The sequence below is a fragment of the Lontra canadensis genome, unplaced genomic scaffold, assembly GCF_010015895.1.
Source record: "Lontra canadensis isolate GAN:19392208 unplaced genomic scaffold, GSC_riverotter_1.0 scaffold44, whole genome shotgun sequence".
NCBI lineage: Eukaryota > Metazoa > Chordata > Mammalia > Carnivora > Mustelidae > Lontra > Lontra canadensis.
In genome coordinates, this window is record NW_022631038.1 from 12,715,381 (window position 1) to 12,743,278 (window position 27,898).

General features: G+C 41.2%; 1 protein-coding gene across 1 annotated transcript; it reads right to left on the minus strand.

Moving 5' to 3' along the window:
• Positions 1-957: 957 nt before the first annotated feature.
• On the minus strand, positions 958-15,629 carry SERPINB2 (serpin family B member 2). Its single transcript, XM_032872267.1, has 8 exons — positions 15,522-15,629; positions 11,630-11,806; positions 8,585-8,701; positions 7,142-7,270; positions 6,497-6,614; positions 3,043-3,185; positions 2,275-2,439; positions 958-1,939 (listed from the first exon to the last, which is right to left on the minus strand). The coding sequence occupies exons 2-8, from the start codon at positions 11,795-11,797 to the stop codon at positions 1,529-1,531; spliced, it is 1,251 nt and encodes a 416-aa protein (XP_032728158.1). The 5' UTR covers positions 11,798-11,806; positions 15,522-15,629; the 3' UTR covers positions 958-1,528.
• Positions 15,630-27,898: the final 12,269 nt, after the last annotated feature.

The window sequence follows — 27,898 nt, forward strand, 5'->3', positions numbered from 1 at the left end:
AGGCCTTACACACTTATTTTTTTTATAATTTTCTGGGATTCTACATTTGACCAGCTGACAGTTTTATTTCTGACAGAGATAATCAACATCAGCGCTAGTACTTATTAAACTCTATATATGCTCAACATTCTTTGAATTGCTTGTGATGTATGAATTCATTTAACCATCATGGCAACCTTATGAGAAAAACATTACTTTTTCTAGGTTGAAAACCAAAACATAAAGAAGCACCATTCGGCCTATGGTTAGAGGACTCATGAGGGCTAAAACTGAGATGTAGGGGCTGACAGTCAAGGGCCTGAGGTTACCCATTTAGCTGCCATGTTCCAGTGGGTCATCCATCCCTGCCTTCCATGACGGGAAGTCTGCTGCTGGGAGACATTCTCAGAGTCTGGCCACACTCCTGCAGACAGACTCTGTAGCCAGCTTGGACTCCCCAAACCAGACCCGCCTCAGTTCTCAGGACTTAGTCACGTTCTGCTCTGTCTCTGATCCACTCAAGGCATTCAGCACTATTTGAAGCAAACACCCCCGAAAGAAGGCATTTGTGTTTCCTCTCTCACTCTTACACCCAAGGCCATCTTCCCCTCTCTGAGCCCTCAGCTCAATGACCTTGGCCTTGTCTGAACCACTGCACATAGTGTTTATTCTTGATATCCTTGAGGTTTAACCAAGAGGATCCCCAAAGGTCTTTGACTCAAGCTTTTCCAAATTCCTATGCCCTTTGCTGCTAGGAGATCACAGCTCTAAACCATTTTCCACACAACCCCATTCCAGTCCCAACACTGGGGCTCCCTGAAGAGGCAGTTAACCTTTTATCTCCTTTATTCTGTTTTTTCTCGGTCCCCACAAAATGAAGCACAATGCCTGATCCTTAGGAATCAAGGTATGACAAATCTTACGAGCTAATGCAAGGACCACCTTGCATTATGACCAAATGGAATGACAACAAACAAATGGTTGTGTGGAAACGTGTTTATTTTTTTCATATACTTGCAATTTTACATAAGTCGTAGACACATCTATGTGATACATAATACTAGAAATGTACGTAACATATATTTTCCTGTTGTTCAATACTTTCTTCTAGTTATTTATTATAAGAGGGCATGGAAAGGACAACCACTCATCCCTCATTATACAAACAAGTAAATGCATTTTTTAGATAGAAAAATTACTGACCACCTGCTTCTGCAACTATCAGCTGCATAAAACTGACAGTGAACAATAATTAAAACCATTATATAAAATAATAAATAATATAGTAAAAGTTAATGTTATACAATTAACCAATAGTAAGGAAGACCTAAGTGGGGCATCATCCCGCTTAGGAGACCAAATGATTAACAGACTTGCAATGTTATGGTGGACAGCTGTCTACTTATTGCTGTACTTATCATTAGTGTCTAGTAGGAGTTGTTCAGAAAAAAGCAGAAATGTGTAGGAAAAGTCTCTAAATTCTTGGCACTTAACGCAATTCGGAGGCTTACAGCTCATACTATGAAATCCTATGTAGAAACAGAACTTTTCAATTTTCGGGTGAAACAAACCTGCCAAAAAAGAGGATGTTCTTGGTGACTTTGTGCATGATAAAGAAGAGGAAAGGGTGGTCCGCCACGAACTGTGGGCCTCCGTGGCCAGTTCTTCCTGACACAATGGCCCCGGTGCCAGCAGCTGCTTCTGTGCCCTCTTCGTTCACGTCCACAGTAGCTTGATGGAACACTTGGGACAGAAACAGGTCATTGTTGTCAGACATTCCTGAGAAGTTGGCCCGGCTCTGGCTGAAGGCTTCCTCCATGCCCATGCTCTGGAGAATGGATCTGAGTTCATAGCGTTCTTCTAATTTGAACTGAGGGAGGTATACCTCCACATCATCTTCGGCCAGCTTGTCTTTGCTGGTCCAGTTGATGAATTTATCGTAGGTTAATTCATCTTCCAGCTACAAATCCAAACATTAAAGAAAAAACCCCTTAAGTGCTCAGAATAGAAGGCAAATAACTAACAAGTCTCATGTTAACAATCAATGACTTTAACTTTACCACGTTGTGGGTGATAGAAAAATGTAATACACTGGTGAAATATTTGCAAGAAAGTAGCATGTATGACATATTTTCATGCTCTGATTGAAAGTTTGAGACATGAACATTTATAATCAACCAATTCACATGTTTCTGCGAGGAGCTACACACCATTTTCTACACCTATAGACATGCTTCTCATGAAAAGTGAGTTTAGCTCCAGAGGTTTCAAACAATACAAACTGGAATGGCTTACCAACTCCAAGCCAGTGGACACATCACTGATTTTGTCTGGAAGCAACAGGAACATGCTGATATCTCCAGCATATGGGAGTTCTAGAATCTGAGTCTTTAGGTCACTTATGTAGCCAATGTTTAGTTCTTTACGCAAGTACATCATCTTTACAGGTTTGCGCTGATTCTAAAATGATTAAAAAGTAAAATATGAAAGTTGATATTAAGAGTCACAAGATTTATAATTAGACATGAAGAAATTGATTGTGCTGTAGTGTCAAAGAAATATGTTCTTAAAAATCAACAAAATAAATTATTTATACCCTTAAACAGTTGCTCTTGTTAGCTTTATCATGATTACATCTATTATTAAGATGGACAACATTAATAATTATAATAATACTAAAATATTTGTTCAGCTCCTGCCATAGGCCAAGAACTCTGTGCAATCTCACTGAATCCTGACAATAGCCAAGTTTTACTGATTAAAAAATGGAATTCCCAGAAGATAAATAAGGTCATAGATGGTTACTAGTAGAACCTTAGTGGTAGAACCTACAACTGCATCCAGAATTATGTAATTATAAAGCCCGTGGTCCTCACCATTATGCATCTGGTCTCTCAGAAAATTACTGAGTGATACTCAGTAGCTGGAAAAAGCCCAACTGTCCAATGTGCATAATTTATTACTAACAAGTCATACAGGAGCATGAGTGGTCTCTAACTTTTCTTTCTCTATCTTGGCCAAGATCCTAAAATACATGCTAGGAAAATCCATCTTGTCTCATACCGCATTCACACGGAAAGGATAAAGCCCATTCAATTTCTTCTCAAATGGAGTTTTCCACTTTCCTTTGAAGTAGACAGCATTCACCAGGACCATCTTGGTGTCCCCATCTACAGAACCTTCAGGTAACAAGTCTGGGATTTTGCCTACAGAAAACAACATATGCTTAGGGTTCATGAGCAAGAACTGTGATGATGCTATGATTTGAATCTCTTGAGTCACCATCAAACTCAGCATCTACATTTGTCAGATTCTGCAGAGGTGATGATCTCAAGCTCAGGTTTTTCTCCCAATTTATTTAAAGCATAAATAAATCAGACCACCTTTCTCAGAAGGTTTGCAAAGTCCAAGAGAAAATGAAGGAGTTATGCATTTAAAATTTAGAATGACTATCAAACATGGAAAGATGTTCACCTCCTTTTATGCTGTTTTCTCAAAGTTTCTCAAAGTTTAGCACTCCTTCTAGATCAGATCCAGATAATCTATGGGTCTGACCCATTGATTCATTCAAAAACTGTCTTATTTTTTTTTTTTGAAGTTGTATTAGATATATAGTAGGAGTTGGGGACATACAAGAGGGGAAAAAGGAAGAATTGCCCTGGAGGGGTTGAGAATATTAGAAAAGGAATTCAGAACCAGCAGTGAGACAATGCGTCAGAAATCCTGCAACAGAATGCAAAGTACTGTGGCTGTGCACAGAAGGGGGTACATGAATAAGTCAGGGAAGAAAGGGTCTCATAAATTATAACACCCAACTGTGGTAGTTAAGAACAACAACAACAACAACATGGCTTGAGAAACAGCCCACTTACACTTAATACCTGTCCTTTAATTTTTCAACTGCTCAAACACATTATTTTACTTAATCCTGATGGCTATTCTATTGGGATATTACTAGTGTCATTTCACACAAAAAGATCCTCCACTGAGAAAGGTTAGCAGCCTCCTCAAGGTCACAAACTGGGAAAGTGGTCAGGATTCTGTGTCCACCTCTACCACCTCCTGATTCTACTGACAGACGCAGGACTCACATAAAGGTCAATGGAATCTGACCAGCTTCCCTTTATCCATTCAATATACCCCCCAGGCAATGAAAACTCTTGGTTACTATTGAAAAATGCTACAGCTTTACTTAACTTTGTGATGTAAATGACAGAATTCATGTGATCATAATAAATAAAACAGACAGTTCCCTCAAATTATTGCAAAATTTGGTGAAGCAGTCAGCCCAAAGGATGAGGCATTTGGACAACACAACTGATTGAGTCACGGCCGCTGAAGACAATGCTTAGAAAGAAAGCGAATTCGTGCTGTTCTCAGAAAAGCAGAACTCCTACCGTGTCTCTTGAATTCTGCAGTCGGTTTTTACTTTCACTTCTGCTAATCCTCCCTTTCCCTGATTCCTCTGTGTCAGTGGTTTGTCAGTATTTTAGAACAGTAATTTCAAAACCGTTATAGAAATGAAGAACAACGAGAGAACAACTATTTTCAGAGAAACAAAAATATTTTATAAGTTCTACAGAACTTGTGCTTTTTCCCAGTATGGAGGCCAAGAAACCAAGACTGCAAACCATTGCTTGCAACCATGTTTTAAACATAGGAGTTACAGGGGCATTTACTTTTTACCTACCTTATAAAGCAAACTTTTTAAACAGCCCAATAAAGAATTCAGAATTAGACTAAGGATCAAAGACAAAGAACCCCCAGTTTCATCATTAACTGGTAGTGGAATCTTGAAAGAGTCAGTTAACCCCTCTGAGACCAAAAGTCCACCACCATGAAGGGGCAAATTTGGATAAATTATCTCCAAGGACTTTTCCAGTCCTAAGAGCTCATAAATCTATGAAATGCCCCGAACAAATCTAATAATTTCTGTGTTTTTCTTCGTAGAAATCCATCTATATATTGCTAGTCAGCAATTATTTATTTATGACCTATAATCCAACCTGGAGATTTAGAAGAACGAAGGATTTTCATTATCAGCCAAAGACTGTGCTAATTTTTGTGGAGACACAGGAGAAGAATGACATATTGGCCCTACCCCCAAATAATTATGGTCTGTATGGGACGGCAAAGCAAACAAAACAAAATAATACAGTTGAAGTCTGTATAAGGCGAACATTAACAGGACTCATGAAGCTAACAAAAGAGCAAGGGGGTAGAGAAGAGGGGAGTGGCTGGGAGGTACCTCTAGAAAGGCTAGGGCTTTGGCTTGCCACTTAAATTAAACTCTGGCATTAAGGAATGCATAAGAAGTAAGTATGGAAGACAGCAACCGAGAGCTCAGGGGCCAGCAGTCATCAAGTATGGTCTGTTGGATAATTAAGAATTCGAAAATCAAGGTGAAGAGTAAGATCTTCTGCAGAGGCCAGCTGGAGGGCAGCGACGCTGCTTCTGTGTGGGGACGGCATGACAAGTGTGTGAAGTCAGTCCCCTCTGCAGTCTCCTCCCCTCCCCTGTACTCTACACTGGAGGCCAGCCAGTCTCCACTCCTTGCTTCAGAGGGCCAAGCTCTCTCACCTCAGCGTCTTGGCACATCTATACACTGTGTCTAGAATCCTCTCCCCATGCCCTTGGCCTGGCCAGCTGCAGCCCATCCTCATAGTCATGACATAAGTACTTCTCATTCCAGGAAGACCCCTCCTGTCATAACGTTGGAGGCAAGTGCCTTCCTCACGCGCTCCCATGCAGTGTCCTGTATGTCCCCTTCAAAACACTTATGGTCACTTTACAGCCATCACCGACTGAACTGAATGCCTCCCCTAGATTGTAAGTTCTAGGGTGGCGGCGTCTGAGTTCTGTTTCTTTTACAGAACGTGTACAGTGCCTGGCACATCATACACAGTGGATTCAATAACAATACAATAACAATGAATGGATGATTTAATCAAGTGTGAGTCCTGGTAAAGAACAAAAGAGAAGCAGGAACCCATGAAAGAATTAGGGACATAAGCTCCAATAGTAGAAGTGATTCAGCAGGGACCAAAAGAACCTCACAGCAGGTAGACTTGGAATGGTGAAAAACAGGTAAAATTATTTTCTGATCCCTTCTCCTTTGTTGCCAGTGATCCCACACCAGTTACTCAGTGGAGAGTCATGCCTTTTTTCTTTGTTTTTGTCCCAGCAGAGAGAGAGCACGATTATTTCAATACTGGTATTTCCTACATTGGAAGATGTGTCTGCCTGTTCTCATCTTCCATCCTAAGGTAATATCTAAAATCGGATTATTGAAGTACTGAACACATGTCTTCCTTTAGTAGACCTCAACTAATTTTTTTCACTTAATGCACCACTTGGCTAAATGAGAATTGGGTTATGTTAACCAAAATAATTAAGGTGAAGGAAATTTTAAGGGAGTTAGGGCTAGGCACAGGAGTGACTTTTTGAAAAAAATAGATCAACGGTTTCTAACTGAAAAGAAGAACAGGAAATATGGCAAATATGGCTTTGGTTTTACCTTTGGTCTGAGTCTTGACCCAAGAATTAATCTTTTTTCTGGTTTCTTCAGCACGTTCTAGGAAGTCGACCGCCTGGGGTTCTGTCGAGTAGTATTGCTTGGAGAGTTGCATATATTCCTTTAAAGCAAGAAACCAGCCAAAGGTGACCCAGAATATACACTGAACAAGACTTGATGTAATTGTAAATCATGGGCTTACTGTCAAGAGTTGCAGGGGGCGGGGGGTAAGGGGCTGAGGTAAGGGAAGGGGTAGAGGGTGGCCCTGGGGGGCTGGGAGGCTGAAAGAGGAAATGGTGTGGATTGTAAGTTCTCCGTTGACCCCCTTGCCCATACTCGTTTGCCCTCCTGAACTGTGCATTACAGACACTGAGTCCGAGGGGAAGGCTAGGACGTGGGGAATGGTTCTGGAAATCACTGTTCCCCCAGCTGTGGCAGTCACTCTGCAACGTGGGGCCTTTGTATTCGTTGTGGGCGGGAGCACTTGACCTCGGGAGCATGCAAACAGCTGCTGTGACCCTGGGTGTTTGGAGCCTCAGGGCGCTCATGTGGAATTCTGACTCTCTGTGGGCATCACAGACAGCAGCCTCGAAAGTGACCCCATTGCACACGGCGGGGCCTGACATTTCAGCTGCAGGTTCCACTTACTTCCTTGAACCTCGCCGACTGCTCTCCAAACAGCATATTGACGCTCTCCAATAAATACTCCCCTGTGGACGCATTGATCGCCGAGCTGAGAGAGCGGAATGAGTTGTGGACTGCCGCTCCAGCTTGTGCCTGAAACAGAAAGGAGGGGTCTCTTTAGGTAACACAGGGTGGCTAAGCGAGGTATTTCTTAAGCAAACGTGTTCTTTCGGTGCAACAATAAAATGCCGTATAATGGATACTTGGCATTTTCTGACACTTAGAGGAATCTCTGAGGAAATACTTCTGATACAGCGTGCTAAAACTCAGAAGGCAACGTTTCACTCGTTTCAAATTTTGCTGCACCTATAGATTACATTTCACCTTGAAGTAACCGATGTCCTAGAAGGAAGTGAGGCTTCTTTTATAATTTCCTGAATTCAAGGTCTCTAAGGGATTTTATTATACTAAAACATTACCTAAGAAATGTTCTAGAAAAATTTAATGTATGTCCAAAAGTACTCATTTTATAATTATAGGGGAGTCTGTACAGTGGGAAATCTGGGTTCTAGAAAGCCTATGAAAATGTAGGTGAATTCTAATATTCAACCCGGAGTTTGTAAGCCTGATGACAGACATAGGACTCAGTCACAGTCACAGCAGGCAAAACAAGGGACAGAGCCCTGCAGATGGGCTGCCAGGTGTCCTAGGAGACTGGCTGGATTTTCATCTTGATGGGGCCCTCTTCCCCTCCTCTAGCCCATAATTCCCTGGGCAATGGGGGGAATGGAGCAGCATTGCAAGAAGGAAGTTATGGACAATATCCCCTTACCAAAACCATAGCATATTAGGGGAGTTGCTTATCAATAGGAGTCCATCTATGCCCAGCAAGTTAGCCGGAGAGCTGGTGTTTAAGGAAATAAAGTATTGAGAAAATATATTAACTGAGATAGATGAGAAAATATACTAACTGAGATAGATGATGAATAGATACGTACATATATACATACACAGACAGATGATAAACAGGTAGGGAGGTTGAGAGGGATATCCAAGGGTTGGTGGTCTCTCATGAAGTCATGGGGCCTGACCTACCCCCATTGCTCAATTGTTTGTCACTCTTTACCTTCTTCCACCTGGAAACCTGCATCCATGCATGTGTATTCTAGGAGCTGCTACCACGATTTCAGAATAAATTACACATGCCCACCTAATGGCAGAGTGATGTGATTAAATCCAGAAACAGTGTTTGACCTGAAAGCCCTGAAGTCTAGATGCTACTCTGGCCCTGCCCATATTTATCCATGTGCCCATAGGATATTTCTTTAAGGGCTCTGAGTCTTGGTTTTCTTTCTATGAATGGAAGAAGTTGTACTAAGTTCCTTCCCTGTCTACCACTGTGACTTTAAGACAAGAAGATTCTAGAAATAAAATGCAAAAGGAATTATGAACCAGTGAGTCAGATACCTGCAAAATGGCCTCAGGATAAGTGCCCCTCTGGATCTGTTGCATGAGTTCACAACCAGTGAGGTTCACTGGGGTCACTGGGGTCTTCTGAGCTCCAACCTTGTCAAACTGAAACACCTACATTTGGAATTAGAGACAATGTATTTATGAGTATATTCTCCTGCTAGATTACATCACCTTGAAACCAGTGGTGCTCAGTTACCTCTTGGAAGTCCTATCTACTTCCCTGCCTTTGTGTCTCAGAAATAAGCACATACTCTTGATATATAACATATAGGTGTCTGCAACTGAAATTTCTCTCACAAGAAACAGCTTGAGTTATTTTACACCAATCCATATATATACTGGCCATTTTGACAACAATTTGTCCTTATGAGATGATTTGTAACCTTTTCACTAAAGTATCTAAATTACCATCCAAGCCATAAACGGACTTGATAACAAATGCCAGTATTTTGAAGAAAAAAATAAGGTTAATTCACTACCTTGTAGGTCTCTGTCTTTTCAAAGGCCTTATCTATTATCCACTTCCAATCTGTCAAAAACTACAAGCCCAGGTTAGTTTAGGTATAAACACACTTACTATTAACAGGGATCCCATAAAATATTTGCACACACTGTATTACACAGAGAAACCAGCATCCATGTGGGGGACAGGTGACTGGGGTCAGATGACCTATGAATCTCTTTATATCGTAAATGGCAGATCCAGAAAACACAGTGAAGCTGGAGGGTGAAAGCTGGTCCTACGAAGCTGTCTCGGGCTCCTTCCCAGCACAACAGCTTTCTAGCCTGGCCTCTCGGGTCTCAGCACCCCCAGCCTGGCCCTGCACCCAGGTCTCCCCCCAATCTCCCACACCCTTTGGGTCCCATTGGGCCCGCATCACATCCCTTGGGGGCCTTTGGTGAGGAGGACTTCTCTGGTGAGTGGATTGATGGTGGGGACTCTGCTGACAAAGGAAAGCCAAGCTTGTCCAGCCAGGTGGTGTTTCTGGGTTGGCAGGACAAGTGTTAGGGGCTATGCGATCTTTCTCCGCTCTTCCGATTATATGTCATAAGTTCCATTTAACCCTCTGATAAGAAGTGGCCCTACTCTTGCTCCTACAGAAGGGAAGAATATTTCCCGGAACAGCTTTTCTGGTTTTCATCCTTTCTGAGGAAGATGACACTTAAATCGGGAGTCTCCTGGCTAGCCCTAAAGCCTTCCTGAATCACAGCAAAAGCCCCCACAGAAATGGGGGATGGGAGGGGACCCTGGGCCATGCAGAGGCCATGCAGTAAATAGAGGCACTGCCCAGCCAGGCAGTGGAGACTGAAGGGGGCCTGGGGCTTCATTCTGAACATAAGAGCCTTCCACATCCTCCTTTCTTTCCACTGCCACAGTGACCTTTACCAGGTGCACCAAGTCCCAGCCGTGGGACCTCTTCCTGGCCCCACTTCCTGGTCTATAGAAAGAACACGGTAATCACAGCCTCAGCTCCTAGCAGCACGCAGCATGTGGGCAAACTCATGAAAGGCTCTTAGACTCCTGGCTAAGGCCCTGAGGTTCACTAGCTGTTAACACAGATGCAGCTCCCAGACACTCTGCGGTTGACTCTAGCCTTCACACCTGTCCTCCAGCGGCTCCGCTCTCATGCTCTTTGTGTAGATGAGAAAGCAGAGGCTCAGAGAGTCTCCATGCCTTCCTTCACACACCTAGCAGAGAGCGGCAGAGCCACCACTCCACACAGCCGGGCCTGTCCCCAAAGTCCACCCTCCTTCCTCCAAGCCAAAGAGCCTCTCTTCTTTTTTTTAGTAGGTAATGAACCACATTTCCCTTTGAATTATAAAACCAGTACAGCAGCAGAGTTATAGAAAAACAACAGAACATCTTTGCCTACACCCACATGCTTGAAGCCCTTTCTAGATACAGAAAAGCTATCTGTGCTCAGAGAGACAGATACGTTCATTTGCCTCCGGTGTCAAAACCTTTTTTTTTTTTTTTTTATTTTAACAACCTAGAGTACTTCATTTCTCACTTTCCCTCACAATATATTGCTTCTGCTCCCTTTATAGGGAAAAAATTAAGACCCTGATGTTTTCTGAAGTTTGACATGAAGTTCAAGGTTTCCCGCCTCCTCCAAGGGGAAGAGAATAAAGGGGAAGGTGTGTTGCCAAATACCGTTGGTATCAGGGTTGAGCAACTGAGTTTTGTTGTAAGCCTAGATATTTAAACTGCCACATTCACCGGGAGGGATGTCTTTTACTTCCCTGCCTCGTGCAGTGAGATTGGCTAACATTCCCTGTGAACAGCCTCGAACCAGGCCCACGGTAAATGGGTCACTGTGCACCGGCAAAGGACAGCCGTAGTCTCAGGCACGGTTCTCGTGGGAAACCCAAAAGCGGCCGGGGGCATTTTGGTGTGACTGAGAGCACGGCATGTGCTTGTGAGAAAGCAGGGCCTGTACCTCAAGCACTCAGTGTCAACATTTGTGGCTATGTGAGTCTGAAAGACTCTTAATTATATGATGACCTTATCCGGCTCACTGACCTCAGACATAACAGGAGCAGGTTGAATTCATCCCATGGGAGTCCTGTGGCATGGGGTGGATTTCCAAGGCCCAAGACTCAGTGAAGGAGTCCCCTGACTGAGCTGGTATCCCTTCACCAAGCACTGAAGCCAGTGGACTTAACAGAAAGGCCTCACAATGTTCATGCACACCGTGTCCACCCTGATTTTGAAAACTGGCCATCAGGCCAGATGCCGTTTTGTTGATGTGACCTCACGGGGTTGATAACGTGGCCGAGGCCCTCTGAAGTCACACCCCTCTCCTTGTATCTCCAGCAGTGTGGTGACCAGAGCTTTTCAGGACACTCTCCGTTATCTACAGTTGAAAGTTTTCATGGTTTAGCTGCTTTGGAGATTCGAATCTAGGGAACTTGTGTGGTGATGGCACGTGACAACTGACCTCGGTAAAGTCAAGCTACCTGAAGCATACAATCTCAATCCTACAATTCCATTCAGGAGAGACCCAGTCCTAGTTTGGAGCTTTAACAGACACTCACCTTGGCCATCTGGTCTGCAGTGTTGCCTCTGGCACCCAGGTAGACCATGGCCATGGTAGATGAGATGCTCCACGGAGAGAAGAAGAGATTCGGGGTGGCACTAGTATTTGCCAGATGCTTGAATAAATTGAGGGCAAAGATTGTGTTGGCCACATAAAGGTCTTCCATTGTTTCAATCTGGAAGAAAAGTGAGGAAGAAAGAAACAGGTCTGAAAGGTGACTCAACATTTTGGGTGATATTGGCCGAGTAGTACATGGTGTACCCTGCACAGGAAAGGGGTTCCCTCTCTGCTCTTCCTTCATGGCACAGCATGAACTAGAGCCCAGATGTCGTCATGGTCATGTGACATGAGCAGCCTCACAGGGCTCCAGGCTTCATGCGATGTTCTGCTGTTACCAACTTAAAATCCTTAATAATTTTGAACAAAGGCTCTGCATTTTCCTTTTACACTGGATCCTGCAAATTATGTAGCTGATCTTGAGATGCAGGGAGCAGTTACATGAGTAGGGACGCTTCATATAATAATCATAATAAGAGCAATGACAATAAATAGCATTTATTAGATTTTTACTACACAACAGATGCCGTTCTAAACATTCTACCCACCATTTAATTCTTACCAAAACCTTATCAGAAAGGCATTGCTATTTGCATTTTACGAAGGAAGAAACAACAGCACAGAGAATCAGGAAAGTGACCAGTGTCACCCAACTATAAAGGGCAGGACCAGGTGTCGGAGCCAGGTGGGGGGCCTCCAGGGTCACACTTTCAACCTCAAGGCTCCATCCGCAAATATCCAGCACACACATGGGCAAATACACGCAGAGTCAAACACGTATTCCTGTTGGCCCCAGCTGAGATCACCAGTCTTCCTTCAGACTCTCTGTTTCTAGAAGTGGCTTGGATTCATCAGTTGAGGTTGGTGTTTTTACCCACTTCCTACCTCCTGTATGCCCCGCCCCTCCACACCTACATCCACAACCTGCAATAAAACAGCTTCCCACGCTAAGGAGTTCAGTATGGGGGGTGCTGGAATGGTCGCCTGCTTCTCCTGCACCCCCGCCCCCCCGCAGCAGGCAAATCCATTGCAGGCAACACTGCATGCAATGAACATGAAACAGACACACACACACCCTATCACCACCTGAAGATAAAGGACGGACACACCTTCTGTGACCCATGTGAAGCGGAAAGCATGGACACACCCGAGGTGTGTATGGTATCTGTTGGTACTGGCCAGTGATCATTTTTCTGGCTCTGTGTTATGCTTTCACAGTGGCTTAAAACACACCCTATAATTACCAAAATATATAAATATACCAAATGACGCTGACATTCATCCCACAGGAACCTTTGTGACAGTGGCTTCCCAGAGCTGAGGAGGGGCTGACGGAGGCTCCGAGGTGAGGGACGTCCCCATCTGTAGGCTTGGCTCACTCAGCAGGCTTCCCAGCAAGGGCCAGGACTCACTTCCCTCCCCAGTCCTGGGGTTGTCTTAGGGGAGCACTTGGTTCATGAACACTCTTCTTTAAGAAAATCATTACAATCTGAATCAAAATGTCTCATTTGAAATACCACCCAAGTGTATTTTATCGAGACAAAATTGTAAATTAAGCAAAATTTGTCCCTGAAACCATTTCTTCTCATTCAATCCTCGCAGGATCTGAAGAGGGTACATACTGTTATCTTCATTTTTTAGGTTGCCTCCTGATGCTCAGAGAGCTTAAGTAACTTGCAGAAAGTCACAGAGTTTCTATGCAATGGTGCAGGGATTTAAGTCTAGGCCTGCTTCAGGAACCCACTCGATCCACACTGCCTCACAGTGCCTCTCTTTGTTGGTGGTGAACTTCACTATTATGTGTAAGAGATTAGGCAAATTACTAGCTTGAGAAATACTAGAAAGAGGAAATAAAAATAGGAAGGTAGCAAGTCTGTAATGCTCCTAGAAGGCGTATTAAGTAGGAAAAACAAACAAACAAACAAACCCCACTATTGTTTTTTTTTTTCTTGCTTCATCACTGAGATTGGATTAACTGGGTGACTCAGACATTTGTTTCCTCTTCCCTCTACTGATTGAAAATTGTCTTGAAACTAATTAGTCTTACTGGGCAGATCATTTTTGTGAACTGCCTCATAACATTTTGGAAACAAACTGATAATTAATATCATAAATAAAATATATCTCTATCCTCATGTGAAGAAAATAAACAAGGGCTCAGAGCCAGAAAAGTAACCGCAGGCTTCTCCCAAACGGAATTCATTATACTAGCCTGTGTAGTCAGTCACTCTGACACTAACAAAAGGTAAGTGCTAAACTATCAGAGAGGCTTTTGATAGATTTCTGGTGGCTTTATGAAGGAAAAAAGTAAATAAGGACAGAATTAAATTCTCCCAGGTGCATTTACTTCTTTTAAAAATAGTTTTTATTCCTTGAATAAGGGACAATTAACGGCATTTAACATAAAAAAAAAAAATCTCATGTCTAGATTGCAGTTACCAAATTCCTTCAGCAGCATTGTTTTTGTTAAATTTGTGTCAATACCTGCCCAGGAAACCCTAGTAATTTCTTGATAGAGATGTACATTGCATGGCTAGTTAGCTTCAGAGCCCAGACAACTCAGCCTTCTGGTGCTTTTCACATGAGGTTTGAGAAGTTTGCCGTCTTGGAAATCTATGAAGGCACACATACGCCATTTTTCCTCTCAGGCAACTCCACACCTTACCTTTAGGTGGGACTCTGCCTGAGACAATGCACAACTGAAGTCACAGAATGATGTCAAATGACATCATCGTCTGAAACAGGTGACACCTGTTGTGTGTTTCTTATCATTAAAATTTTTAAAAATTGTTTAACTTCTGAATATCATCCGACTAATTAAGGTTTAATATCACCACGGGGAAGAATAAAGGGAGAATACACGTGGGGCTGGACTCCATGATATTTGTGTCACTTCCTGCCCCACAAGCTGACAAACGTGCCCTAAAGCTGGGCACACATCATCAAGCTGGGAGGTGTCCTGAGGCACCACCAAGGGCCTCTTCTCGTTGGTGCTGGATGCTAGATTTGAGTTTGCTGTGGCATTTAAAACAATCTGTTTTACGACAACATAGTGCAAATATTTAGAAATTGACCACAAAAGGCAATGAAGACAAAGAGAAAATAGTACCTTCAAGGAAATGTCCCATTCAAACTTAGTACCTTCTCCCCCCCAACAAAATTAAAAGCAGTTCCTGTTATTTGATGACTTTCATAATGAATGAATGTCTGTTTATGGATATTAAATGATTTATTGAACTATTACTTCAATCCAACAACTGTTTGGAAAATTTTTCTCTCCCACCAAATTGACCAATTATTGAACTCAATTCAATAAGTACAAGGGGGGATTGAACAGACCCAACTCAGATTGCTGCTGAATTTCTGTAATTTTCTGGTAGTTTTAGATAAAGACTGTCATCTTTCTTATTTTTATTATATTTATATACAATTTATAGGTTTACTTTCATTGCTTAAATTACTATCTTTTAACCAATCTACCATTTCCATCCAATTCTGTGTCAAAACCCTAGTTAGTAAAGAATATACGTATTCTAACCTGTTCAGTAAAATCCCCGTCTCGACTTGACTGGGCACCGTAGTTCAGCTAATGTTACACACACATCTGCAGGCTTCTGAGATTCAAAATTAAGTCTTACTACAAATTTAATTCAAATCTTGACCCAAAATATTTTCACTTAAAAGAAACCTAAACAAGAAAACACCATGACATTTTTACTCATTTTCTAAAGACACCCCACGCTTTAATTTTCATTATTAGTAATACCAGTAAGAAGGAAGACGGAGAAAAATGAAAACCTGTTTCCCCAGCCATGGAAATCACTGAAAAATACCTGGTTATTCCCGGAGGCACTGCTGACAAGAAAACGTCCTCAGAGAGCTGTCATAGTGCACACACGGAGTGGCCTGGTTTTATACAGCTCTGCCCCTCCCACGGAGCATTTTTTTTTCCTCACTCTCTTTCTAATCTGTATCCTTTGAGTGATTCAACATTTTACTCAGAAAGACATCACTATTATAAAAATGCTTGTTTGCTAAGGCTCCGTTTAAGAAATTTGTTCGGAGGATGACGTCATTCAGAAACTTAAAAATTTGGCAATACCTACACATGCCTGTTAAAATTAGCTAAAGTTTGTCAGCCTGTTTCAAGCACCCTCTCTGTACCTGCGCCCAAGGACAGTGCCGAATTCTACAATTACCCTTTTATCATTGCACAGGGATGGCTCGTGGACCCTTTGCAATATTTAAAGACAATAGAATCCTTTCTTTCTGAGTCTAGACAGCCCCCAAGTGACCCTTTGGGCATGGAAAGGAAAAGAGAAACACTATTTTTCTTTCTTAGAGAGTCTCTATTTTAAACTGTCTTAAATTTCTCAAAGTGGAATCTTCTAAATAATTCTGGGTTCCACCCAAATCTCCCGTCAGCAGCCACACCCAAATAACTTTCTATTTGCCCAGTGTTTCCAACACAGATCTTATCTTTTATTATATAGAGAAAATCCACTCTGTACTTAACATTGACTTTTAACTCTAGGATCATGACGTTGAAAACTTGATTGAAAAAAATCACTAGGTGGGGGTGCCTGGGTGGCTCAGTTGGTTAAGCATCCGACTCTTGATTTCTGCTCAGGTGGTGATCTCAGGCTTGTGAGATGGAGCCCCAGTACATCAGGCTCCACACTGAGCAGGGAGTCTGCTTAAGATTTTCTCTCTCTCCCTCTCCATCTGCCCCTCCCCACCCCTGTCACAAACGTCCATGATCTCTCTCTCTAAAAAAAAAAAATTAATAAAAAAAAAGCAAAGTTTAGGGAAAAAATGTCAGTAGGTGTTTAGATACAGGAAAGGAATTAAAGGACAAAAACAGATAAAAAATAGGCATGATGAGTGATAATTTGAGTCTAAACATGGTTATATTGTTTGAGCTAATTGACAAGGGCAAAACACTAATGGTGGCTTTTCATCTATTTGCTCTACTTTCATGTATAGGAAATCCTCAAACGGAAGAGATGGTTAGAAGTAAAAGCACTGTGTTTCTTCTCAGCTGCTGTGGCGAGCTCCCTGTCATGCTTGGAGAGCTGGGTTAACAACCTGAATGTCAGTGACACCAAGTCTCTGGGTTTGAGCCCTCTATGGGCTTCTTAGCTCACCCGTGGTTCACAGAGCTAGATCTACCCATACCTCATCTTGCTTTTGTGAGTCTCCCATCCAAAGGAGTGGAGGTGACTTAGCCCAAACCCCTCATTATTATCAGAGGGACAATGGGATAAGTGTATTCTTCAGAATCTGTGTCTAGCAGCCAAAAGCCAAGTTATGTGATTTTCTTAATCGCTGGAAGACCCAGGTCACATCAAGAAAAAGCAGGAATCCCACCCTCGATAATGATCTTTCAACTCCTAAGTTCCTCCATGACACCAAAGGGAACTCATAGGCAGCCACTGACCTTTTTACAAGTTTTAACATCCCCCAGTGCTCAGCCAGATCTCTGTCTCAGCGAGTGATCAGTAGATGCCATTGCTGGTCCAGGGGTCCCCCTTTCCACACTCAGTCTCCTGGGGGGCCCCTCTGGCAGTGTCTACAGGACCAATCTGTTCAACTGTTCTTGAACCACACATTGGCAGCTCAACAATCTATTGGGCCAATAGCAGATGTAGCTAGAAACCTAGCCACCCTTTGCTTTGCTCACTTTTCAGGCTCTACTGTTTCCATCTGATTGCTTTCATTCAATTATCCTTCTCAACAAGAATGCTGTCCTCCCTTCTCCCCACTGACCCAAATCTGTGAGGTTCTGCTCATGCTCCACAGCTTCCATGACATCCAGTCTGATTTCTATAAATCTCAGTGAAGTCATGCTATGTAGAATTGCACCTCTTAGAGCTACAACATACAAGCGTATTATTAATTCACTAATTAATCATATGTATTCTAGATATTTCATTTGAATGGGCTTCTATTCTCAAATAGGTTCTACACTTACTGCCCCTTCAGCAGCAAGAACAGTGCTGAGGATCAAGCTGGTACTTAACAAAATACCTTTTGACTGAGAGAAATGCTAAGACTTTCTAGAAAGGCTCTTTAGTATGGTGAGCAAAGATATGGATCCTGGGAGACTCAGAAAGGTCGAATTTGAATTTTCTTTCTGTCACTTACTAGTTATATAATCTTGCACAAATTTCTTCCTCAACTTCTCTGAGCTTAAGTCTCTTAATGATGCTGCTACTGTCCGTTGCCTTTGCGAAAGCAATCAAATTTCTGCCCTTTTTCTTCCTGATCTTGTTCAGGTATCAAGAGATTCCTTGTCTTGAGGAAGGAAGGCCTCATTTTTGCCTGGTGGGTAGCTATATAACCCAACCTTGGTCAGTGAGGTTTGGGAGAAGTCTGTTGGGGAATGTCTGGGGAAATTTTTCCTCCCTAATAAGATAGAGACATACAAAGAGAAACTCCCTGTCATACACCACCCTCTTCTACCCAGCTTTGAGCCTGGCTGCGTGAGGATGAGATGCCAGGAGACACTCCCACCGTACATCAATCCAAGAGGAAGGCCAAGAGCTTTGCAGAGATGTCAAACCAGAACCCTGACTTCAGAGCACTCCCAAGTCAATGCTGGAAACTACCTACCTCTAATTTTTGTTCTTATTGTTATTATTACCTGAAATGATAAATAGTAAGCCTACATTACCTAAGCATTCCTGAACAACACAGACTTTTGTGAAGAGCAGATGAGATCATGACGGCCAAGTTCTTAGCATATTATCTTTCATAGAGTGAGTGTTCCACAGGGTTTGCGAGTGAAATGGAGTGACTGTGGGTGGGCAGATATGGAAGCTATCTTCTCACTTAGATTAGAGAAATGTTATCAGATCAGTGTAAAAAGAAAAGAAGGTCATGCCTCAAACTATTAGAGGAAGCATAAAGGGCAATATATGGTAAGAAGCCCATGAGTGGCACCAGGGATGGGCAGTGTCACAGGAAAGAGGGGAAGGATAGATATATGTGTGTTAGAGGCCTCCAGGAGAGAATAAAGATAAATGAGAAAGTGGCAATGGAAAGGGGAAAGAACTAAAATTACAGGCATGGGAAGCAAAGACCGTTGTGTGGCTGCCTAGGATCTGCCTCCTGCAGTCGGTGTGGTAGGGGAGGGAGAGAGAGGAGAGCTGACAGCACCTCACAGAGAGGACTTAACCCCAGAACCAGCTGAGACCTAATCTCAAGACATCCCACGTGAACTCCAGACAAGAGAAGCTGCTTGTGAAAACTGTAAAGGGGAAGAAAAATCTGTAAAATGTAGCAGAGGAAGAACGCAGCTGGTAGGACCTCTAGGAGGAGACCACTGTGAGAGCCCAATTGGTAGGTGGATGAGCAGAGCAGAGTGACCACATAGTAAGGCTCACGTTGTGAGGTAAATAAGATCACGTCTCTCAGTAAACCCAAAACTGGGCTTGCAGCAGCTGTAGGTCAGATCACTTTGGCAGCAGCTGGGGATAATGAACTGGCAAGTCTCTCAATGGCTTGTCTTTTTCTAGGAAAATGGGTGAGACAATCCTAAGTGGTAAAGAGTGGTAAAAAAAAAATCATAAACCAATCATAAGTAGTAAGGAAAAATTATAATACCACTTAGCATAAGGGGTGAGAAACATTATTTATATATATATATATATGTATATATATAAATATATATGTTATATATGCAATATGACCCCAACCATATAAGTAAAATATGTGCAGAAATACAACTTGAAGGAAACGTGTCAAAATGTAAACAGTGATTGTGGTAACTTCATAAATGTTTGTCAACTTTTTTTTTTTAATTTTATAAAAACTCCCCATATCTTTCACAGTAGGCATGTATTACTTTTAAAAGACCAGAAATACATGATCAAAGTATCTGTATTGAGGTGTTTATTTTCTTCCCACAAGCACTACAATGAAACATGTCTAAAGGAGAAAGAAGGTCAAAAATAAGAAAACTTTGTGAATAAAGTTCTAATATTCTAATCGGGAGATTATATGCCCTGCGTTTTTTTCTGTGATGCACTTGTCCAGCTGTGAGGGAGCAGACTGTGAGTGGGTTAACCATAGGGGGTTAGTCTCCCTGTACACAGTAAGCACCATGAGCTCCATAAGCCCCGAGTCTTCCCCAGGGACGGAGATGGGCACTCGGCTCAAATTAAGGTGCTCACTGAGTGTTTGCTGAATGACTTGTTTATGCTCAGCATGTGGCAGTGTTATGCTTTTCTCTTCTCCACTTTGAATGAACAACCACTGGTACTTTCCTAATTCCCTCTCCATGGGAATTGCTTGTAGATGGAAAGACACACATGTATCATCTCTCATGTCACCACTGAAATTATCCAAAGTGCAGTACAATTGTAGGTCAAAAAGAAAGTCCCATTTTGACATAAAATGCCATCTCATGATCTTATTTTACTATTGACTTTCCATTAAATATATCAAAACCCTGTTTTTGTTTTTTTTTAAGATCTTATTTATTTGACAGGGAGAGATCACAAGTGGGCAGAGAGGCAAGCAGAGAGAGAGAGAGAGGAGGAAGCAGGCTCCCTGCAGAGCAGAGAGCCCAATATGGGACTCGATCCCAGGACCTTGAGATCACAACCTGAGCTGAAGGCAGAGGCTTAACCCACTGAGCCACCCAGGTGCCCCAAAACCCTGTTTTTATAACAAAGATCATTCATGTGAATTAGCCTTAGTGTTACAGTAGCATGGTTCACCCTAGACATTTAAGTAGCTGTTACTGTGAGCAAGAGTCAACGGATATGAAAGTGGCCACTTCTGTGGTGTGAATTTGGGGTCCCCTTGGCTAAGGCATCACGCGGTATATGCTTCTTGAAATATCTTTACCAGAGAATAAACCTTCTCCTTCTATAATTAGCAATAAAAGTCACCGTGTTAATGGATCTGGGAGAAATAATACATGTTTCTAAATTCCTACAGAAACGATTTTGACAGAGGAGGGAGACGTGGTCAGGGAAGGAGTTTTGGGGTGTCTGAAGAGGATAAACCAAAGGACGAGAAGGCTCTGGATGAGAGTGAGCCCAGGTCATAGAAAGAGAAAATACCAGATTCCAGGGCAACGAAAACCAAAGCTTGCCTATTTTAAGATACCGCCCTGGGCCAGCCAGGAGTCTGAGAAAGTTTGCACATGAAAGAAGCTCTGTTAGGGAGGATAACATTGCAGTCAGAATGTTTATCTTGTTGCCAAGTGATAACACCAACATAGATGCCATGGTTGGTAGGCTGGGGGAACACGTGTCCGGTGTTCTGTGATTCAGCTACATGAGAAAACCAATAACCTTCCTAAAACCTGTCATGCCCAAAGCACCCAAGGAGAGATCACATTTGCAGAGCAGCCTCAGGACGCATCATGAATCACAAATTCACTCATCCTATATACCCGGTGAAACTCTGTGCTTAGAGTGATGCATTTCCTTCGAGGGTCTAATGATACAACACTGGATTCACGAAACCACAATTGCATGCCCCACTTGGCTTCCTGTTATCCTAGCGGATTATTTTTGGATAAGTGGATTATTTATATTCCTTAACGAACAAGTGTAAATTTAGTCTCTCTTTCATCCAGCATGTTCCTAGTACATCTCGGCCAATACCTAATAAAAGTAACACATTTCAGTGATAACTTTCATCAAACATACTTAGAAGGTTAAAAAAAAATAAGACATAATCATAGAATGTATTCCCAATCCAGATGTCAATTACTTTTGTTTATCCTCTTTATGAATTTCTGTATCTTTTCTTCATTAAGAGTAGATAAGAGACCAGAGACCAGTTGCCACTTACTACTAAAATACATTAATGATTCACACACGGATTTCAGATTTGGTCCCATCCAAAATGACTAGGGAAATCCCTGGTTTCTAGGAAGGAACTGTCAAAAGAAAAGAGGATGAACGGGGGGACAGTGAGGCGTCTTATCACAGGGTGGGACTAGAACACCTACGTCATCTCCAAGGTTAAGACAGCCTTATTTAGACTTAGGTCAAAGCGAGAGGGATGAGGAAATGATTGCTCAGTTCTCACTCTGTTAACCAGTCATATCCACGGACTACGTGGACAGGAATATGGGAATGCAAATGGGATGCGTGGGTGACAGGAGCAGGAAGAGAGGAAAGCAGACAACAAAGAAAAGGTTCCTGTGACTCTGTCTCTAACCTCGAACTCTCCCTAGATCACGAGATGGCCAAATGCAGCCTCCTAGCAGACACCTGCCCTTGACCTACCATGACCCACCATTCTCCACCTGTTTCTCTTTATCTGTTTCCCATCCATCTAACAATCATCCAAACCAAAATTGAAGCAACCTCCTTGATTCTTTTCTTTATACCCACTTTCACATCTATGATTTCAAAAATCCCACTAGTTTTAGTTCTGAAATATTTTTTGAGTTGATGCGCTCATCTTTTTCTCTAAAACTATTTCTCTTTGGTCTCCATCATCTCCAGCCTGATCTCCCTGTCTCTAGTGTCTTGTACCTTCAGCTATTAGCCTGATGTATTCACAATGTGATCTGACCTAGCTATGTCTCTTCTCAAAATATTTCAATGAGTCCCCAGTAAATAAAAGATAAAAATCCAAACTGGATTCACATGGATCCAGGACCATCTGTGATCTCTCCCCTGCCTTCTTCTCCAATAACATTAATTTAAATATTATAAAGTAAGTCTTTAATATCTGGTACATAATAGGTACTCAAATTTGTTAACATTAGTGATCAGCTCTATAACTGCACTTAGAAAACTGTACTAAGTTCTATTTTTACATATTTATTTCCCTGGTAAAGCTCTTGAGAACAGAAGCTGTGTATCTCAGTTTTTATACCCACAACTTTTTGTATATTGTATGTTCCCTGGGAATGTCTCCTTAAAGTTTTTTTAACTAAACTGGAAACAAACTTTTGTATCCTAATTTTGATCCTCCCTAGCACTACTGAGATAGCCTCCAAGTGTGGCCTTCCTTCTCTCCCTCCTTTGCTATGAAGACAGAAAACTTTATCTTCTGGGACAGGGAGTAGTTAAGGGTGAGTCTCATGAACTAATATGAGATAAATGTCAAGATCCTGGGTATATGAGTGCCGAGAAATTCAGGGGTGGGTGCTGAGATAGGACTCCATAAGCAAAGGAACAGAGACCTTGATCTTGGCTAGCTAGCTGTGTAGGCACAGAGGGGTCAGGACTATAGCAGGGGAAATACCTCCTCTACTCCAGTGATTGGGTGAAGGCATCATAGGAGTTTGGGCTCCAGGAGCTATAAGCAGCAAACAAGTATCAGGCATTAAGAAAGGAGGCTAAGAGCTAAGAGAAGATGGGGGTGGGGGGCTGGCACAGTTAAGAACACAAGAAAAGAAGTCTACTTTACTTGTCTCAATTTTCTAAGTTTTTATATTGGACACTTGCCTACAAACAAAAATACATAAATTTCAATGAAAAAAAAATTGAAGAATCAGCTAAACACCATGCTGCTAATAGGGTTGCAAGAATTGGCTCCAGGGAAAGAAATAATTTAAATGATTTATGTATTTGACACTGAAGTGAACAGGCTAATGAGATCATACAAAGATCAGAACATCTCAGATTTCCATCAGGTTAGGACTTGTGGTTTTCTGTGTGTGTGTGACATTTCATTCTAGATACTTAATCTGTCCCTCTGGAATGCTTGTTTATCTGAAGTCTGGGTTGAAGGAATGAAAATCTCCAAAAGTATATTATTTTTTAGCGATCTTAGCTCTTACCACCTTTCCCACACTATTTCCATCATATTTCTTGGTCATTTCAATATTTGTACCCAATGCTTGTTGTCTTAATATGAACGTGCTACTATCTCACATCATACCCAGGCAGGGTATAGTACAGAATACAAAAATTTAACTTTTCTACAGTAGTGACTTCTTAGAGTTCAGTGGCTCTTTGATTCATAAGAACTGGCTATGTACTGTATTAGTCTTATGTTTCATTGGGTTATGCTAAGAAACCCAAATATGTGGAGGGATTAAGAATAAAGCCATACTATTTACTCAAGGAAAGTTCTAGACTTTTCCACAGCACTCAGGTATGTATATCTTTGTGACCTACTCCTAGGGTTACAAATGTTTAACAACTCTTACTCCATAGCAAGTTCCTGTTTGCCTGAACATGAGCACATAAAGCTCATTTCAAATTTTTTTTTGGAAAACTTCACCATCAAGGAGGAAACTTTGGTGATCACACTTTTTAAATGAAGAGTTGTGACCCCTTAGCCTGACTCATATTGAAAATATGTTGCATGATTTTTTTTTAAATTTTATTTTTTATAAACATATATTTTTTTCCCCAGGGGTACAGGTCTGTGAATCGCCAGGTTTACACACTTCACCGCACTCACCAAAGCACATCCCCTCCCCAATGTCCATTATAACCCCACCCCCCCAACCCCCCTCCCCCCAGCAACCCTCAGTTTGTTTTGTGAGATTAAGAGTCACTTATGGTTTATCTCCCTCCCAATCCCATCTTGCTTCATTTACTCTTCTCCTACCCCCTTAACCCCCATGTGTTGCATGATTTTCTAATACAGCATCATAATCTTGAATTATAAGATCCTCTTTCTTCTTTAATGTAGAAAGTTAAGCACATATCCTGCTTTTCCAAAATTTCTGATATAGTGATATAAAACACAATAATGCTCATGAATTCCATCAGCTTTGCATAATATTATAAAGAGAGATATAAAAAGAGCCACATATTCTATATGTAAGACTAAAATATTATTATAAATGAAATAATGTAGATAAAGTATAAGGCAGAATGTATAATAATAATAATTGATATTATTATTATTATTATTTTTACTATTGAAGTCTTGTTGGTAAATATCTCCACTCAAGTGTTATACTGACATCTGATAATAACTGCGATCTTGGGTCGGTGATTTCATTTCTTTGGGCCTCCCTTCCTTTACATTATAGTGGCCTCATACAACTTTATGTCAATGCACATTATCTTATTTAATATTCTCAGTGATTGTTTAAGTAGGATAAATCATTAGTTTACATCTGAGAAAACAGTAGTCAAGTGATTTGTCTTGCGGTTAATACACGGTAAGGATTCATTTAAACCCAAATGTTTTAGGTCAATGCTTTTTCCATCCACAGACAATAACTTCCATGCTCTTTCCAGTTTCGAAATGTATAATTCTAGTTTTCTGGGATTGTTTAAGGTGCTCTTAGCAACTCAAGGACAGAAACAATGTCATACTCACTCTTGACTTGCCCAGTGCCTAGCGATATAATTAGCAAAAGCAAAGTCTTCAGTCAATGTGCTAAACTGGATCCTCCCTTGTCCACACTGACAACAATAAGGCATCATCCAACGTTCCACCTTACTAACGGATGGCATTGGCTCCATGCTGGATGCCGTCAGAAAAGGGAGGAAGTGTAAATCCTTGATGGGTATCTCAATAAATCTTATTTATAGGGAGGATAAAACTGTAAACGGTAAGGAAATAGCAATCAATCATTCTTGGGTAAGAGACCGGGGAGTTTGTTACTTTATGGGTGACATAGTGACCTTGCTTTTGTCCATACTTGAATGAAATTCTGAAAGGCGCCATTTTGTCTCATTTTTTATGGTCTCAGAGTAACTTGTCTGACGTTGGTATTCTATGACAAGGTTTATGTCTAGCAGGCGGCCAACATGAACCTGACTATGTCAGACTAGTTTCTGAGTGTCAGAGGCTGCTTTTTTTTTTTTTTTCCTTTCCTTTCTGACAAAAAACACTCATTTCTGGAGGAACATTCTCATGTGAATGGAAAGATTGTGTAATGTGCTGAAGATATTGCAAAAAAATAGCATCTCCTCCTCGTGGGTTCAACCTGACTTGTTTAATTCATTTCTTTTAAGGGAAAGGCCAATTCCCGATATTGCCATATTTTCTAGGTTGGTTGGTTAAATGGGAAAGGATGATTGTATTTAATACAACAAAGTTTGGTCTGTGGTGTCATTTTTGTAACTTATCTTTAAAATTTTAATTAAAACTGTGCAGGCACAGAATTTTTCTTCTCATATTTCTCACTCCTTTAAAGGAATTAGTTTTCACTCCTTTAGCTAATTTTTCTGGCATTTTCCTTCATGTCTGTCCTAAAACTGTTGAAGAAATAGCGATGGATGTGTGGCCTTTACAGCCACAAATGTGCGCATTTCCCATCCTGCCATATTCTAATAGAGCAATGTCAAAATTTTAGTTAGACCGATATTCTCTGTTTTCATTATTATGACTGTGTGCATGGAATTCATCCTAACTGGGCCGTATTCTATAGTTTACTTTTTGCAGATTTTGTTTTCCTAATATTCTGAATAATGTGTTTAGTTTCATATATATTTATGACCAGCTCAACCACAAACCCCTCTTTGCTAGATAAATCTTATTTTAATACATTTAAAATACATGAGAAAAAAAAAAAAGCAGAAAGTATCACACTCCCAATTTCAAGCTATACTATAAAGCTGTAGTTATCAAAACTAACATAAAAACAAATGAAGAGATCGATGGAACAGAGCCAAGAGCCCATAAATAAACCCAACAATATATGGTCAACCAATATTTGACAAGGAAGCCAATAATACTCAGTGGAGAAAAGACAGTCCCTTCAATAAATGGCACTAGAATAATTGGATATTCACAGGTAAAGGAATGAAATGATCCATAGTTTACACCACTCATAAAAATTAACTGGAAATGGATTAAAACCTTAAATGGAAGACCTAAAACCATGACACTCCTAGAAAGAAAACATAGGAACAAAACTCCTTGACAAGGGTCTTGGTGATGATTTTTTGGGATATGACACTTATGAGCATAAGCAACAAAATAAACAAATTGGACTACATCAAACTAAAAAGCTTTTCTACAGCATAAGAAACCATCAACAAAGTGGAAAGACAACCTACAGAATGGGGAAAAGAATTTTCAAACCATATATCTGATAAGGTTTAATATCCAAAATATATAAAGAACTAATGAAACTCAGTAGCAAAAAACAAATAACCCAATTTAAAAATGGGCAAAAGGATCTGAATAGACATTTCTCCAAAGAAGGTTGTATGAAAGATGTACAAAAGGCAGGTTTGAAAGATGCTCAACAGCACTGGTCCTTAGGGAGGTGCATGTTAAAACTTCAGTGTGATTCCATCTCAGGCCTGCTACATGGCCACTAAAAGACAAGAGGTAACAAATGTTGGTGAGGGTGTGGAAAAGAGGGAGCCCTTGTACACTATTGGTGGGACTGTAAATTGGTGTAGCCACTATGGATAACAGTATAGAGTTCCACAAAAAATGAAAAATAAAATAACCATATGATCCAGCAATTCCACTTCTGGGACTATATCTAAAGGTAATGAAAACACTAACTCGAAAAGACAGCTGCATCCTCTTGTTCATAGCAGCATTATTTGCAATAGCGAAGTCATGGAAACAACCTAAATGCCCACTGATGGATGAATGGATAAAGAAGTTGTGGTGTGTATATACAATGGACTATTTAGTTAGCCATAAAAAGTGAGGAATGATAAGACCATTGCAATATGGAAGGACCGCAGGGCATTATGCCATGTGAAATAAGTCAGATAGAAAAAGAGAAATACCATCTCATCTCACTTATACATGGAATCTTAAAGAAAGAGAGAACTCGTAAGAAAGGATGTCAGACTTGGGTTTACCAGAGGTGAGGGGTGGAAAGAAGAGGAGTTGGAAGAAGGTGGTCAAAAGGCATCAACTTCCAGTTACAACAAATGAGTACTACTGGATGTAATGTACAACATGATGAACAGAGCTAACACAGCCATTAAATAAAAAAGTTGGTTAGAGAGTGAAGCCAAAGAGTTCTACCACCCTAAAGAGAATTTTTTTTCCTTTTTTCTGTTCTTTTTATTGTATCTATATGAGAAGATGGATGTTAGCTGCTCTTGTTGTAATGACTTCACAATATTGTATATTAAACCATCATACCATACACCTTAAACTTATAGAAATGTGTGTCAATTATTTCTCAATAAAACTGGAAAAAAATAAATTCAAATGCTTGAGGTATCTAATCAATTTCACTTTTCTTAAAATAGTGACCCTCAGACCCTCTGATCTGGTACAGACCAAACAGGGGCTCTCAAGGCTCCTGAAAGTCTGTCATCCTTTTGCGATGACCTAGAATCTG